The sequence below is a fragment of the Phasianus colchicus genome, chromosome 40 (assembly GCF_987193195.1).
Source record: "Phasianus colchicus chromosome 40, bPhaCol1.hap1.1, whole genome shotgun sequence".
Classification (NCBI taxonomy): domain Eukaryota; kingdom Metazoa; phylum Chordata; class Aves; order Galliformes; family Phasianidae; genus Phasianus; species Phasianus colchicus.
Genome location: NC_143475.1, coordinates 1,709,392 through 1,724,423, shown reverse-complemented (window position 1 = coordinate 1,724,423; position 15,032 = coordinate 1,709,392). Strand labels below are relative to the sequence as shown.

General features: G+C 55.7%; 1 protein-coding gene across 1 annotated transcript in view; it reads left to right on the top strand.

The window, feature by feature from the left end:
* Positions 1-15,032, top strand: part of LOC149913234 (ataxin-2-like protein) — a gene marked incomplete at its 3' end in the record, with an annotated part of 56,445 nt that overhangs the window by 8,936 nt on the left and 32,477 nt on the right. Inside the window, exons 5-7 of the mRNA XM_090130329.1 lie at positions 1,873-2,014; positions 7,190-7,302; positions 10,494-10,585. Coding sequence (XP_089986455.1) covers positions 1,873-2,014; positions 7,190-7,302; positions 10,494-10,585 — 347 coding nt within the window. The remainder of the gene's footprint in view (positions 1-1,872; positions 2,015-7,189; positions 7,303-10,493; positions 10,586-15,032) is intronic.

The following is a 15,032-nucleotide window of genomic DNA, read 5'->3' as shown; positions in this document are numbered from 1 at the left end:
TCTTAACCCCACGACCTTGTGACCTTTCTTGGCCTTTGGTGACCCCGTGACCCTTTTTGACCCCTTATGACCCCCTGACAATCATCCCCTGACCCCACTGCTCTTTGACCCCATGACCTCTCGTCACCCCATGACCCCTGGCCCCGTGACCTTTCCTCATATTTCCTGACCCTGTGACACCTGACCCCGTATCGGCCCTATTTCCCTAGCGACTTTCTCTTGATCTCTGACCTTTGACCCTCCGTGATCTCTCACCCCGTGACCCCACAACCCCGCTCCTCACTGATCCCCATTCAACCCCACCACCCCTTCATCCCACTCTGTTCCCCTTTCCCCCTGACCCCATTGACCCCTGACCCCCCGTGACCCCATTTTTGACCCCACTGACCGCTGACCTTTGACCCCATGACCTCTGACCCCACAACCCCACTCCTCACTGATCCCCATTCAACCCCACCACCCCATCATCCCATTCCGTTCCCCTTTTCCCCTGACCCCATTGACCCCTGACCCCCGCGTGACCCCATTTTTGACCCGACTGACCCCTGACCTTTGACCCTGTGACCTCTGACCCCATAACCCCACCCCCACCTTCCCCCCCACTGATCCCCATTCAACCCCACCACCCCATCACCCTATTCCGTTCCCCTTTTCCCCCTGACCCCATTGACCCCTGACCCCTGCGTGACCCCATTTTTGACCTCGCTGACCCCTGACCTTTAACCCCGTGACCTCTGACCCCACAACCCCGCTCCTCACTGATCCCCTCCCCACTGATCCCCATTCAACCCCACCACCCCTTCATCCCACTCTGTTCCCCTTTTCCCCCTGACCCCATTGACCCCTGACTTTTGACCCCGTGACCTCTGACCCTATAACCCCACTCCCACAGCTCCCCTCCCCACTGATCCCCATTCAACCCCACCACCCCTTCATCCCACTCTGTTCCCCTTTTCCCCCTGACCCCATTGACCCCTGACCCCCATGACCCCATTTTGACCCCAGTGACCCCTGACCTTTGACCCCGTGACCTCTGACCCCATAACCCCACTCCCACAGCTCCCCTCCCCACTGATCCCCATTCAACCCCACCACCCCATCATCCCATTCCGTTCCCCTTTTCCCCCTGACCCCATTGACCCCTGACCCCCGCAGGACCCCATTTTTGACCCCACTGACCCCTGACCTTTAACCCCGTGACCTCTGACCCCACAGCCCCGCTCCTCACTGATCCCCATTCAACCCCACCACCCCATCATCCCATTCTGTTCCCCTTTTCCCCTGACCCCATTGACCCCTGACCCCGCGTGACCCCATTTTTTGACCCCACTGACTCCTGACCTTTGACCCCGTGACCTCTGACCCCATAAACCCACCCCCACCTTCCCCACAGCCCTACTGATCCCCATTCAACCCCATCACTCATCATCCCATTCTGTTCCCCTTTTCCCCTGACCCCATTGACCCCTGACCCCCGTGACCCCATTTTTAACCCCACTGACCCCTGACCTTTGACCCCTTGATCTCTGACCCCACAACCTCACAATCCCAATAATAACCCCACTGATCCCCATTCAACCCAACCATCTCATCATCCCACTCTGTTCCCCTTTTCCCCCTGACCCCATTGACCCCTGACCCCCCGTGACCCCATTTTTGACCCCACTGACCCCTGACCTTTAACCCCATGACCTCTGACCCCACAACCCCGCTCCTCACTGATCCCCATTCAACCCCACCCCCCCATCACCCCACTTTTTTCCCCCATTGACCCTTCACCCCCCCGCCTCCCCCTCCCCCTCCCCCCCCCCCCGTGACCCCATTTTTTGGGTTTTTTTTGACCTCGTGACCTTTGACCTTTGACCCCCGCAGTTCGAGCTGGCCCTGGAGGCGGTGCACAGGGGGGGGTCGGGGGGGCCACGACGAGAGGAGATCGTGGAGACCATGGTGTTCGGGGCCGGAGACGTCGTCAGCGCCCGCTTCCGGGACGTGGATGTGGGGGCTGCACCCGGAGGTGGGGGGGGGGGGGGGTTATTATGGGATGGGGAGGGTCTGGGGGGGGGTCCTGAGGGGGGATATGGGGGTTTGGGAGGGGTTGGGGGGGGGGAAATTGGGGATTTGGGGGGTTCGGGGGGGGGATATGGGGGGGTGGGGGGGAAATCGGGGGGATTTGGGGGGGATTTGGGGGATTTGAGGGGGATATGGGGGTTTTGGGGGGGATTTGGGGGGGATATGGGGGGCTTGGGGGGGAAATAGGGGGTTTTGCAGGGGATATGGGGGCTTTTGCAGGGGATATGGGGGGGCTTGGGGGGGATATGGGGGGAATTGGGGGGGATTTGGGGGATTTGACGGGGATATGGGGGTTTTGGGGGGGAAATGGGGGGTTTTGGGGGGGAAATCGGGGGGATTTGGGGGGGATTTGGGGGATTTGAGGGGGATATGGGGGTTTTGGGGGGGATATGGGGGGGCTTGGGGGGGATATGGGGGGCTTGGGGGGGAAATAGGGGGTTTTGCAGGGGATATGGGGGCTTTTGCAGGGGATATGGGGGGGCTTGGGGGGGATATGGGGGGAATTGGGGGGGATTTGGGGGATTTGACGGGGATATGGGGGTTTTGGGGGGGAAATGGGGGGTTTTGGGGGGGAAATCGGGGGGATTTGGGGGGGATTTGGGGGATTTGAGGGGGATATGGGGGTTTTGGGGGGGATATAGGGGGGCTTGGGGGGGATATGGGGGGCTTGGGGGGGAAATAGGGGGTTTTGCGGGGGATATGGGGGGATTTGGGGGGGATATGGGGGGTCTTGGGTTGGATATGGGGGGTTTGGGAGGGGTTGGGAGGGATTTGGGGGGGATTTGGGGGATTTGAGGGGGAAATGGGGGGTTGGGGGGGAAATCGGGGGGATTTGGGGGGGATTTGGGGGATTTGAGGGGGATATGGGGGGATTTGGGGGGGATTTGGGGGATTTGAGGGGGATATGGGGGTTTTGGGGGGGATTTGGGGGGGATATGGGGGGCTTGGTGGGGAAATAGGGGGTTTTGGGGGGGAAATGGGGGGTCTTGGGTTGGATATGGGGGGTTTGGGAGGCGTTGGGGGGGGTTGGGGGGGATATGGGAGGGATTTGGGGGGGATTTGAGGGGGATATGGGGGTTTTGGGGGGAAATGGGGGGATTTGGGGGGGAAAGATGGGTGTTATGGGGGGGATATGGGGGGATTTGACGGGGATATGGGGGGTTTTGGGGGGGATATGGGGGGCTTGGGGGGGATATGGGGGGTCTTGGGTTGGATCTGGGGGGATTTGGGGGGGATATGGGGGTTTTGGGGGGGTCTTGGGTTGGATATGGGGGGTTTGGGAGGGGTTGGGGGCGGTTAGGGGGGATATGGGAGGGATTTGGGGGGGAAATGGGCTTGGGGGGGTCTTGGGTGGGATATGGGGGGTTTGGGGGAGTCTCGGGGGGGGTTGGGGGGGGAAATTGGGGGGATTTGGGGGGGAAAGGTGGGGGATATGGGGGGGTTAGGGGTGGATATGGGGGGATTTGAGGGGGGAATGGGGGTCTTGGGGGGAAAAGTGGGGGATTGGGGGGAAATGGGGGTCTGGGGGGGTCTTGGGTGGGATATGGGGGGTTTGGGGGAGTCTCAGGGGGGGTTGGGGGGGAAATGGGGGGGATATGGGGGGATTTGGGGGGGAATGGGGGGCTTGGGGGGGTCTTCGGGGGAAAGGTGGGGGATTGGGGGGGAAATGGGGGGCTTGGTGGGGAAATAGGGGGTTTTGGGGGGGAAATGGGGGGCTTGGGGGGGTCTTGGGGTGGGATATGGGGGGTTTGGATGAGGTTGGGGGGGTTGGAGGGGGAAATGGGGGGAATATGGGGGGGATTTTGGGTGGGATATGGGGGGTTTGGGGGGGAACTGGGGGGTGTGGGGGGGAAATGGGGGGTTTTGGGGGGGATATGGGGGGATTTGGGGGGTTTGCGGGGTTTTGGGTAGGATATGGGGGGATTTGGGGGGTCTTGGGGGGGTTGTGGAGGTCTCGGGTGGGATATGGGGGGGTTGGGGGGAAAAGGTGGGGGATTGGGGGGATATGGGAGGGATTTGGAGGGGATATGGGGGGATTTGGGGGGGATACGGGGGGGGTTGGAGGGAATATGGGGGATTTGGGGGGGAAATGGGGGGTTTTGGGGGGGATATGGGGGGTCTTGGTGGGGAAATGGGGGGTTTTGGGGGGGGATATGTGGGGCTTGGAGGGGTTTTGGGTGGGATATGGGGGGTTTGGGAGAGGTTGAGGGGGGTTGGGGGGGAAAGGGGGGGATTTGGGGGGGAAATGGGGGGTCTTGGGTAGGATATGGGGGGATTTAGGCGGGAAATGGGGGGCTTGGGGGGGTCTTGGGTTGGCTATGGGGGGATTTGGGGGGGAAATAGGGGCTTCGGGGGGGCTTGGTTTGGATATGGGGGGTTTGGGAGGGGTTGGGGGGGGGTTTAGGGGGGTCTCGGGGGGGAGTTGGGGAGGAAAGGTGGGGGATTTGGGGGGGATTTGGGGGGTCTTGGGTTGGATATGGGGGGATTTGGGGGGGGAAATGGGCTTGGGGGGGTCTTTGGGGGGAAAGGTGGGGGATTGGGGGGGGAAATGGGGGGTTTAGGGGGGTCTTGGGTAGGATTTGGGGGGATTTCGAGGGATATGGGGGGATTTGGGGGAGAAATGGGGGGATTTGGGGCGGAAATGGGGGGTCTTGGGGGGGGCTTGGGTGGGATATGGGGGGAAAGGGGGATTTGGGGGGGAAATGGGGGGCTTGGGGGGGATTTGGGGGGAAAAGGTGGGGGTTTTGGGGGGGAAATGGGGGGTTGTGGGGGTCTTGGATGGGATTTGGGGGGATTTGGGGGAGAAATGGGGGGTCTTGGGTAGGATATGGGGGAATTTGGGGGGGAAATGGGGGGATTTGAGGGGGTCTCGGGTGGGATTTTGGGGGATCTGGGGCGGAAATGGGGTATTTGGGATCAAATTATTGGGATTTTGGGTCAAATCGTTGGGATTTGGGGTCCAATTATTGGGATTTTGGGTCTAATTGTTGCGATTTTAGGTCAAGTTGTTGGGATTTGGGGTCAAATTATTGAGGTTCTGGGTCCAAACCTTTGGGATTTGGGGTCAAATTATGGGGATTCTGGGTCAAAGCTTTGGGATTTTGGGTGAAATTATTCGGATTTGGGGTCAAACCTTTGGGATTTGGGGTGAAATTATTGGGATTTGGGGTCAAACCTTTGGAATTTTGGGTGAAATTATTGAGATTTTGGCTCAAACCTTTGGGATTTCGGGTGAAATTATTGGGATTTGGGGTCCAACCTTTGGAATTTTGGGTGAAATTATTGAGATTTGGGGTCCAACCTTTGGGATTTGGGGTCAAATTATGGGGATTTTGGCTCAAACCTTTGGGATTTCGGGTGAAATTATTGGGATTTTGGCTCAAACCTTTGGGATTTGGGGTGAAATTATTAGGATTTTGGGTCAAACTTTTGGGATTTGGGGTGAAATTATTGAGATTTGGGGTCCAACCTTTGGGATTTCAGGTGAAATTGTTGGGATTTGGGGTCAAATTATGGGGATTTTGGGTCCAAACCTTTGGGATTTGGGGTGAAATAATTGAGATTTTGGGTCAAACCTTTGGGAATTTGGGGTGAAATTATTGGGATTTTGGGTCCAACCTTTGGGATTTGGGGTGAAATTATTAGGATTTTGGATCCAAAGCTTTGGAATTTGGGGTGAAATTTTTGGGATTTGGGGTCAAATTATTGGGATTTTGGGTCCAACCTTTGGGATTTTGGGTGAAATTATTGGGATTTTGGCTCAAACCTTTGGGATTTCGGGTGAAATTATTGGGATTTTGGCTCAAACCTTTGGGATTTTGGGTTGAATTATTGGGTTTTTGGGTCAAAGTTTTAGGATTTGGGGTGAAATTATTGGGATTCTGGGTCCAACCTTTGGGATTTGGGGTGAAATTATTGGGATTTTGGGCCCAACCTTTGGGATTTGGGGTGAAATTATTGAGATTTTGGCTCAAACCTTTGGGATTTGGGGTGAAATTATTGGGATTTGGGGTCAAATTATGGGGATTTTGGGTCCAACCGTTGGGATTTTGGGTGAAATTATTGGGATTTGGGGTCCAACCTTTGGGATTTGGGGTGAAATTATTGGGATTTTGTGTGCAACCTTTGGGATTTGGGGTGAAATTATTGGGATTCTGGGTCCAACCTTTGGGATTTGGGGTGAAATTATTGGGATTTTGGGCCCAACCTTTGGGATTTGGGGTGAAATTATTGAGATTTTGGCTCAAACCTTTGGGATTTGGGGTGAAATTATTGGGATTTGGGGTCAAATTATGGGGATTTTGGGTCCAACCGTTGGGATTTTGGGTGAAATTATTGGGATTTGGGGTCCAACCTTTGGGATTTGGGGTGAAATTATTGGGATTTTGTGTGCAACCTTTGGGATTTGGGGTGAAATTATTGGGATTCTGGGTCCAACCTTTGGGATTTGGGGTGAAATTATTGGGATTTTGGGCCCAACCTTTGGGATTTGGGGTGAAATTATTGGGATTTTGGGTCAAACCTTTGGGATTTGGGGTTGAATTGTTGGGTTTTTGAGTCAAAGTTTTGGGATTTGGGGTGAAATTATTGGGATTCTGGGTCCAACCTTTGGGATTTCGGGTGAAATTATTGGGATTTGGGGTCAAATTATTGGGATTTGGGGTCAAATTATGGGGATTTTGGCTCAAACCTTTGGGATTTCGGGTGAAATTATTGGGATTTGGGGTCAAACCTTTGGAATTTTGGGTGAAATTATTGAGATTTGGGGTCCAACCTTTGGGATTTGGGGTGAAATTATTGGGATTTTGTGTGCAACCTTTGGGATTTGGGGTGAAATTATTGAGATTTTGGCTCAAACCTTTGGGATTTGGGTGAAATTATTGGGATTTTGGGTCAAACCTTTGGAATTTGGGTGAAATTATTGGGATTTGGGGTGAAATTATTGGGATTTTGGGTCCAACCTTTGGGATTTGCGGCTGCGAAGATGCGAATTGCATCAATTTTGGGGCAAAATCCCCGCGTTTCGGGTGCGCGGAGACGGAGGCGAAGGGGTGATGTTTTTTTTTGCCCCGGAGCCCGGAGGTGATTTTGGGTTGAAAAAGGTGGATTTTGGGGTCAGATAAAGTGGCGGATTTGGGAACGGCGCGGCGCAACGGGGAGCGGCGGCACGCGGAGCTGCAGAGGTGGGACGGCGCTGAGCTGGGGGATGAGTGCGAGCTGGAGGCTGACACTGTGAGCTCCAAGGCACTTTGGGGCAGTTTGGGGCTTTTTGGGGCATTTGTGGGGTTTTGGGGTGGGATGGGGGGGGTCGTTTTGGGGGATTTGGGGGGTTTTGGGGAGTTTTGGGGTGGTTTTGGGGCCATTTTTGGGGCTCTTTTTGGGCGTCTTTTTGGGCGTCTTGTTGGGGATGTTTGGGGTTTTTTGGGAGGGATTTTGGGGCTTTTGGGTCAGTTTGGGGCATTTTTGGGGTTTTGGGGTGGGATGGGGGGGGTCGTTTTGGGGGATTTGGGGGCTTTTGGGGAGTTTTGGGGTGGTTTGGGGGTCTTTTTGGGCGTCTTTTTGGAGGTTTTGTTGGAGGTGTTGTTGGGGATGTTTCGGGTCTTTTGGGAGGAATTTTGGGGCTTTTGGGGCATTATGGGGCAGTTTGGGGCATTTGTGGGGTTTTGGGGTGGGATGGGGGGGGTCGTTTTGGGGGATTTGGGGGGTTTTGGGGAGTTTGGGGTGGTTTTGGGGCCATTTTGGGGGCAGTTTGGGGGGTCTTTTTGGAGGTGTTTTTGGGAATGTTTGGGGTTTTTTTGGAGGGATTTTGGGGCATTTTGGGGCATTATGGGGCTTTTTGGGGCATTTGTGGGGTTTTGGGGTGGGATGGGGGGGGTCGTTTTGGGGGATTTGGGGGCTTTTGGGGAGTTTTGGGGTGGTTTGGGGGCCATTTTGAGGGGCTTTTTGAGGGTGTTTTTGAGGGTCTTTTTGGGGCATTTTGGGGATGTTTGGGGTTTTTTTGGAGGGATTTTGGGTCAGTTTGGGGCTTTTGGGGGTTTTGGGGGCATTTTTGGGGTTTTGGGGTGGGATGGGGGGGTTCGTTTTGGGGGATTTGGGGGCTTTTGGGGAGTTTTGGGGTGGTTTTGGGGCCATTTTGGGGACGTTTGCGGGGTCGTTTTGGAGGTGTTGTTGGGGATGTTTGGGGTCTTTTGGGAGGAATTTTGGGGCTTTTGGGGCATTTTGGGTCAGTTTGGGGCATTTTGGGGGTTTTGGGGTGGGATGGGGGGGTTCGTTTTGGGGGATTTTGGGGCTTTTGGGGAGTTTTGGGGTGGTTTGGGGGTCTTTTTGGGCGTCTTTTTGGAGGTGTTGTTGGAGGTGTTGTTGGGGATGTTTGGGGTTTTGGGGGGGAATTTTGGGGTTTTTGGGGGCAGATTGGGGCAGTTTGGGGCTTTTAGGGCATTTATGGGGTTTTGGGGTGGGATGGGGGGGTCCGTTTTGGGAGATTTTGGGGTTTTTGTGGAGTTTTGAGGAGTTTTGGGGTGGTTTTGGGGCCGCTTTGGGGGTCGTTTTGGAGGTGTTGTTGGGGATGTTTGGGGTTTTTGGGGGGGAATTTTCGGGATTTTGGGGCTTTTTGGGGCATTTGTGGGGTTTTGGGGTGGGATGGGGGGGGTCGTTTTGGGGGATTTTGGGGGGTTTTGGGGAGTTTTGGGGTGGTTTTGGGGCTTTTGGGGACGTGTGCGGGGTCTTTTTGGAGGTGTTGTTGGGGATGTTTGGGGTTTTTTGGGAGGGATTTTGGGGCAGTTTGGGGCTTTTTGGGGCATTTATGGGGTTTTGGGGTGGGATGGGGGGGGTCGTTTTGGGGGATTTGGGGGCTTTTGGGGAGTTTTGGGGTGGTTTGGGGGTGGTTTTGGGGCCATTTTGGGGACGTTTGTGGGGTCGTTTTGGAGGTGTTGTTGGGGATGTTTGGGGTTTTTTGGGAGGAATTTTGGGGCTTTTGGGGCATTTTGGGTCAGTTTGGGGCATTTTGGGGGTTTTGGGGTGGGATGGGGGGGTTCGTTTTGGGGGATTTGGGGGCTTTTGGGAAGTTTTGAGGAGTTTTGGGGTGGTTTGGGGGCCATTCTGGGGGTTATTTTGGAGGTGTTTTTGGAGGTGTTGTTGGGGATGTTTGGGGTTTTGGGGGGGAATTTTCGGGATTTTGGGGCTTTTTGGGGCTTTTTGGGGCATTTTGGGGGTTTTGGGGTGGGATGGGGGGGGTCGTTTTGGGGGATTTGGGGGCTTTTGGGGAGTTTTGGGGTGGTTTTGGGGCCATTTTGGGGACAGTTTGGGGGGGTCTTTTTGGAGATGTTGGGGATGTTTGGGGTTTTTGGGGAGGGATTTGGGGGCAGTTTGGGGCTTTTGGGTCAGTTTGGGGCATTTTTGGGGTTTTGGGGTGGGATGGGGGGGTTCGTTTTGGGGGATTTGGGGGCTTTTGGGGAGTTTTGAGGAGTTTTGGGGTGGTTTGGGGGCCATTCTGGGGGTTATTTTGGAGGTGTTTTTGGAGGTGTTGTTGGGGATGTTTGGGGTTTTGGGGGGGAATTTGGGGGTTTTTGGGGGCAGATTGGGGCATTATGGGGCTTTTAGGGCATTTATGGGGTTTTGGGGTGGGATGGGGGGGTTCGTTTTGGGGGATTTGGGGGCTTTTGGGGAGTTTTGGGGTGGTTTTGGGGCCATTTTGGGGACGTTTGCGGGGTCTTTTTGGAGGTGTTGTTGGGGATGTTTGGGGTTTTTGGGGAGGGATTTTGGGGCTTTTGGGTCAGTTTGGGGCATTTTTGGGGTTTTGGGGTGGGATGGGGGGGTTCGTTTTGGGGGATTTTGGGAGTTTTGGGGAGTTTTGGGGTGGTTTGGGGGCCATTTTGGGGACGTTTGCGGGGTCTTTTTGGAGGTGTTGTTGGGGATGTTTGGGGTTTTTTGGGAGGGATTTTGGGGCATTTTGGGGCTTTTGGGGCATTTTGGGGCATTTTGGGGTTTTGGGGTGGGATGGGGGGTTCGTTTTGGGGGATTTGGGGGCTTTTGGGGAGTTTTGGGGTGGTTTGGGGGCCGTTTTGGGGCCGTTTGGGGCATCTTTTTGGAGGTGTTGTTGGGGATGTTTGGGGTTTTTTGGGAGGATTTTGGGACATTTTGGGGCTTTTGGGGCATTTTTGGGGCATTTTGGGGTTTGGGGAGTTGTAGGGTGGTTCATTTTGGAGGTTTTGGGGCCCTATTTGGGGTTGTTGGAGGGGGTTTGGGGGGTTTTGGGCACGGGGGGCTTTTAGGACTTAATTTGGGGGTCTTTGGGGTCTCTTTTTGGGGCTTTTTGGGGGCGGATTTTAGGGAGTTTTTAGGGTTTTTTGGGGTGTTCTTTTTGGGGACGTTTGAGGGGATTTTGGGGTCGTTGTGGGGGTCCTTATGGGGTCATTTATGCTCAGTCCAACGGTTGGGACCCCGCTGAGATGTTCCGCTTCAATGAGGAAAATTATGGGGTGAAAACCACCTACGACAGCAGCCTGGCTGCGTACACGTGAGTCAGCGACCCCATAAGGACCCCATAAGGACCCCCAGACCCTATGGGACCCCATAAGGACCCCCAGACCCCAATGGGACCCCCCTAAACATTGTGGGACCCCATAGGTATCATCAGTTCCTAGGGGACCCCATAAAATGCGCCCAAACCCTATGTGACCCCATAAGGACCCCATAAGGACCCCCAGACTCTATGGGACCCCATAAGGACCCCCAGACCCCAATGGGACCCCCCTAAACCTTGTGGGACCCCATAAGAATCATCAGTTCGTAGGGGACCCCATAGAATCCCCCCAAACCCTATGTGACCCCATAAGGACCCCATAAGGACCCCCAGACCCTATGGGACCCCATGAGGACCCCCAGACCCCAATGGGACCCCAAAACCTTGTGGGACCCCATAAGAATCGTCAGTCCCTATGGGACCCCATAGAATCCCCCCAAACCCTATGTGACCCCATGAGGACCCCATAAGGACCCCCAGACCCCAATGGGACCCCAAAACCTTGTGGGACCCCATAGGAATCATCAGTTCCTAGGGGACCCCATAGAATCCCCCCAAACCCTATGTGACCCCATAAGGACCCCATAAGGACCCCCAGACCCTATGGGACCCCATAGGGACCCCCAGACCCCAATGGGACCCCCCTAAACCTTGTGGGACCCCATAGGAATCATCAGTTCTTAGGGGACCCCATAGAATCCCCCCAAACCCTATGTGACCCCATAAGGACCCCATAAGGACCCCCAGACCCTACGGGACCCCATGAGGACCCCCAGACCCCAATGGGACCCCAAAACCTTGTGGGACCCCATAAGAATCGTCAGTCCCTATGGGACCCCATAGAATCCGCCCAAACCCCATGGGACCCCATAAGGATCCCCAAACCCCATGGGATCCCATAAGGATCCCCAAATCCTATGGGACCCCATAAGGACCCCCAGACCCCAATGGGACCCCCCTAAACCTTCTGGGACCCCATAGGAATCATCGGTTCTTAGGGGACCCCATAGAATCCCCCCAAACCCTATGTGACCCCATAAGGACCCCATAAGGACCCCCAGACCCTATGGGACCCCATAAGGACCCCCAGACCCCAATGGGACCCCCCTAAACCTTCTGGGACCCCATAGGAATCATCGGTTCTTAGGGGACCCCATAGAATCCCCCCAAACCCTATGTGACCCCATAAGGACCCCATAAGGACCCCCAGACCCTATGGGACCCCATAAGGACCCCCAGACCCCAATGGGACCCCCCTAAACCTTGTGGGACCCCATAGGTATCATCAGTTCCTAGGGGACCCCATAGAATCCCCCCAAATCCTATGTGACCCCATAAGGACCCCATAAGGACCCCCAGACTCTATGGGACCCCATAAGGACCCCCAGACCCCAATGGGACCCCCCTAAACCTTGTGGGACCCCATAAGAATCATCAGTTCGTAGGGGACCCCATAGAATCCCCCCAAACCCTATGTGACCCCATAAGGACCCCATAAGGACCCCCAGACCCTATGGGACCCCATAAGGACCCCCAGACCCCAATGGGACCCCCCTAAACCTTGTGGGACCCCATAGGTATCATCAGTTCCTAGGGGACCCCATAAAATGCGCCCAAACCCTATGTGACCCCATAAGGACCCCATAAGGATCCCCAAACCCCAATGGGACCCCAAAACTTTGTGGGACCCCATAAGAATCGTCAGTCCCTATGGGACCCCATAGAATCCCCCCAAACCCTATGTGACCCCATAAGGACCCCATAAGGACCCCCAGACCCTATGGGACCCCATAAGGACCCCCAGACCCCAATGGGACCCCCCTAAACCTTGTGGGACCCCATAAGAATCATCAGTTCCTAGGGGACCCCATAGAATCCCCCCAAACCCTATGTGACCTCATAAGGACCCCATAAGGACCCCCAGACTCTATGGGACCCCATAAGGACCCCCAGACCCCAATGGGACCCCCCTAAACCTTGTGGGACCCCATAGATATCATCAGTTCCTAGGGGACCCCATAAAATGCGCCCAAACCCTATGTGACCCCATAAGGACCCCATAAGGTCCCCCAAACCCTATGGGACCCCATAAGGACCCCCAGACCCCAATGGGACCCCCCTAAACCTTGTGGGACCCCATAGGAATCATCAGTTCCTAGGGGACCCCATAGAATCCCCCCAAACCCTATGTGACCCCATAAGGACCCCATAAGGACCCCCAGACCCTATGGGACCCCATAAGGACCCCCAGACCCCAATGGGACCCCAAAACCTTGTGGGACCCCATAGGTATCATCAGTTCCTAGGGGACCCCATAGAATCCCCCCAAACCCTATGTGACCCCATAAGGACCCCATAAGGTCCCCCAAACCCTATGTGACCCCATAAGGACCCCATAAGGATCCCCAAACCCCAATGGGACCCCAAAACCTTGTGGGACCCCATAAGAATCGTCAGTCCCTATGGGACCCCATAGAATCCGCCCAAACCCCATGGGACCCCATAAGGGTCCCCAAATCCTATGGGATCCCATAAGGACCCCCAGACCCCAATGGGACCCCAAAACCTTATAGGGTCGGTGTATCCCTTGTAGGGTCCCTACACCCCTCATAGGGTTCCTACACCCCTTATAGGGTCCCTACACCCCTTATAGGGTTGGTGTGTCCCTTGTAGGGTCCCTACACCCCTTATAGGGTCGGTGTGTCCCTTATAGGATCTCTCTGCCACAGGAGGACTCGGAGGAGTTCCCACGGCCCTATAGTGTCCCTATACACCCTTATAGGGTCCCTACACCCCTTATAGGGTCGGTGTGTCCCTTGTAGGGTCCCTACACCCCTTATAGGGTCCCTACAGCCCTTATAGGGTCGGTGTGTCCCTTGTAGGGTCCCTCTGCCGCGGGAGGACTCGGAGGGGTTCCCATGGTCCTATAGGGTTCCTCTACCCCCTTATAGGGTCCCTACACCCCTTATAGGGTCCCTACACCCCTTATAGGGTCGGTGTGTCCCTTGTAGGGTCCCTCTGCCGCGGGAGCACTTGGAGGGGTTCCCATGGCCCTATTGTGTCCCTATACATCCTTATAGGGTCCCTACATCCCTTATAGGGTCCCTATACACCTTTATAGGGTCCCTACAGCCCTTATAGGGTCGGTGTGTCCCTTGTAGGGTCCCTCTGCCGCGGGAGGACTCGGAGGGGTTCCCATGGTCCTATAGGGTCCCTCTACCCCCTTATAGGGTCCATACACCCCTTATAGGGTCCCTACACCCCTTATAGGGTCGGTGTGTCCCTTATAGGGTCCCTCTGCCGCGGGAGGTCTCGGAGGGGTTCCCACGGCCCTATAGTGTCCCTATACACCCTTGTAGGGTCCCTACACCCCTTATAGGGTCGGTGTGTCCCTTATAGGGTCGGTGTGTCCCTTGTAGGGTCCCTCTGCCGCGGGAGGGCTCGGAGGGGTTCCCACGGCCCTATAGGGTTCCTGTACATCCTTATAGGGTCCCTACACCCCTTATAGGGTTCCTACACGCCTTATAGGGTCCCTACACCCCTTATAGGGTCGGTGTGTCCCTTATAGGGTCCTTCTGCCGCGGGAGAACTCGGAGGGGTTCCCACGGCCCTATAGGGTCCCTATACACCCTTATAGGGTCCCTACACCCCTTATAGGGTCGGTGTGTCCCTTATAGGGTCCCTCTGCCGCGGGAGGGCTCGGAGGGGTTCCCACGGCCCTATAGTGTCCCTATACACCGTTATAGGGTCCCTACACCCCTTATAGGGTCGGTGTGTCCCTTATAGGGTCCCTACACCCCTTATAGGGTCCCTACAGCCCTTATAGGGTCGGTGTGTCCCTTGTAGGGTCCCTCTGCCGCGGGAGGACTCGGAGGGGTTTCCATGGCCCTATAGTGTCCCTATACACCCTTATAGGGTCGGTGTGTCCCTTATAGGGTCCCTACACCCCTTATAGGGTCGGTGTGTCCCTTATAGGGTCCCTCTGCCGCGGGAGGACTCGGAGGTGTTCCCATGGCCCTATAGGGTCCCTATACACCCTTATAGGGTCCCTACACCCCTTGTAGGGTCAGTGTGTCCCTTATAGGGTCGGTGTGTCCCTTATAGGGTCCCTACACCCCTTATAGGGTCCCTATACACCCTTATAGGGTCCCTACACCCCTTATAGGGTCGGTGTGTCCCTTATAGGGTCGGTGTGTCCCTTGTAGGGTCCCTCTGCCGCGGGAGGACTCGGAGGAGTTCCCACGGCCCTATAGTGTCCCTATACACCCTTATAGGGTCGGTGTGTCCCTTATAGGGTCCCTACACCCCTTATAGGGTCGGTGTGTCCCTTATAGGGTCCCTACACCCCTTATAGGGTCGGTGTGTCCCTTATAGGGTCCCTCTGCCGCGGGAGGTCTCGGAGGGGTTCCCACGGCCCTATAGGGTCCCTCTACCCCCTTAT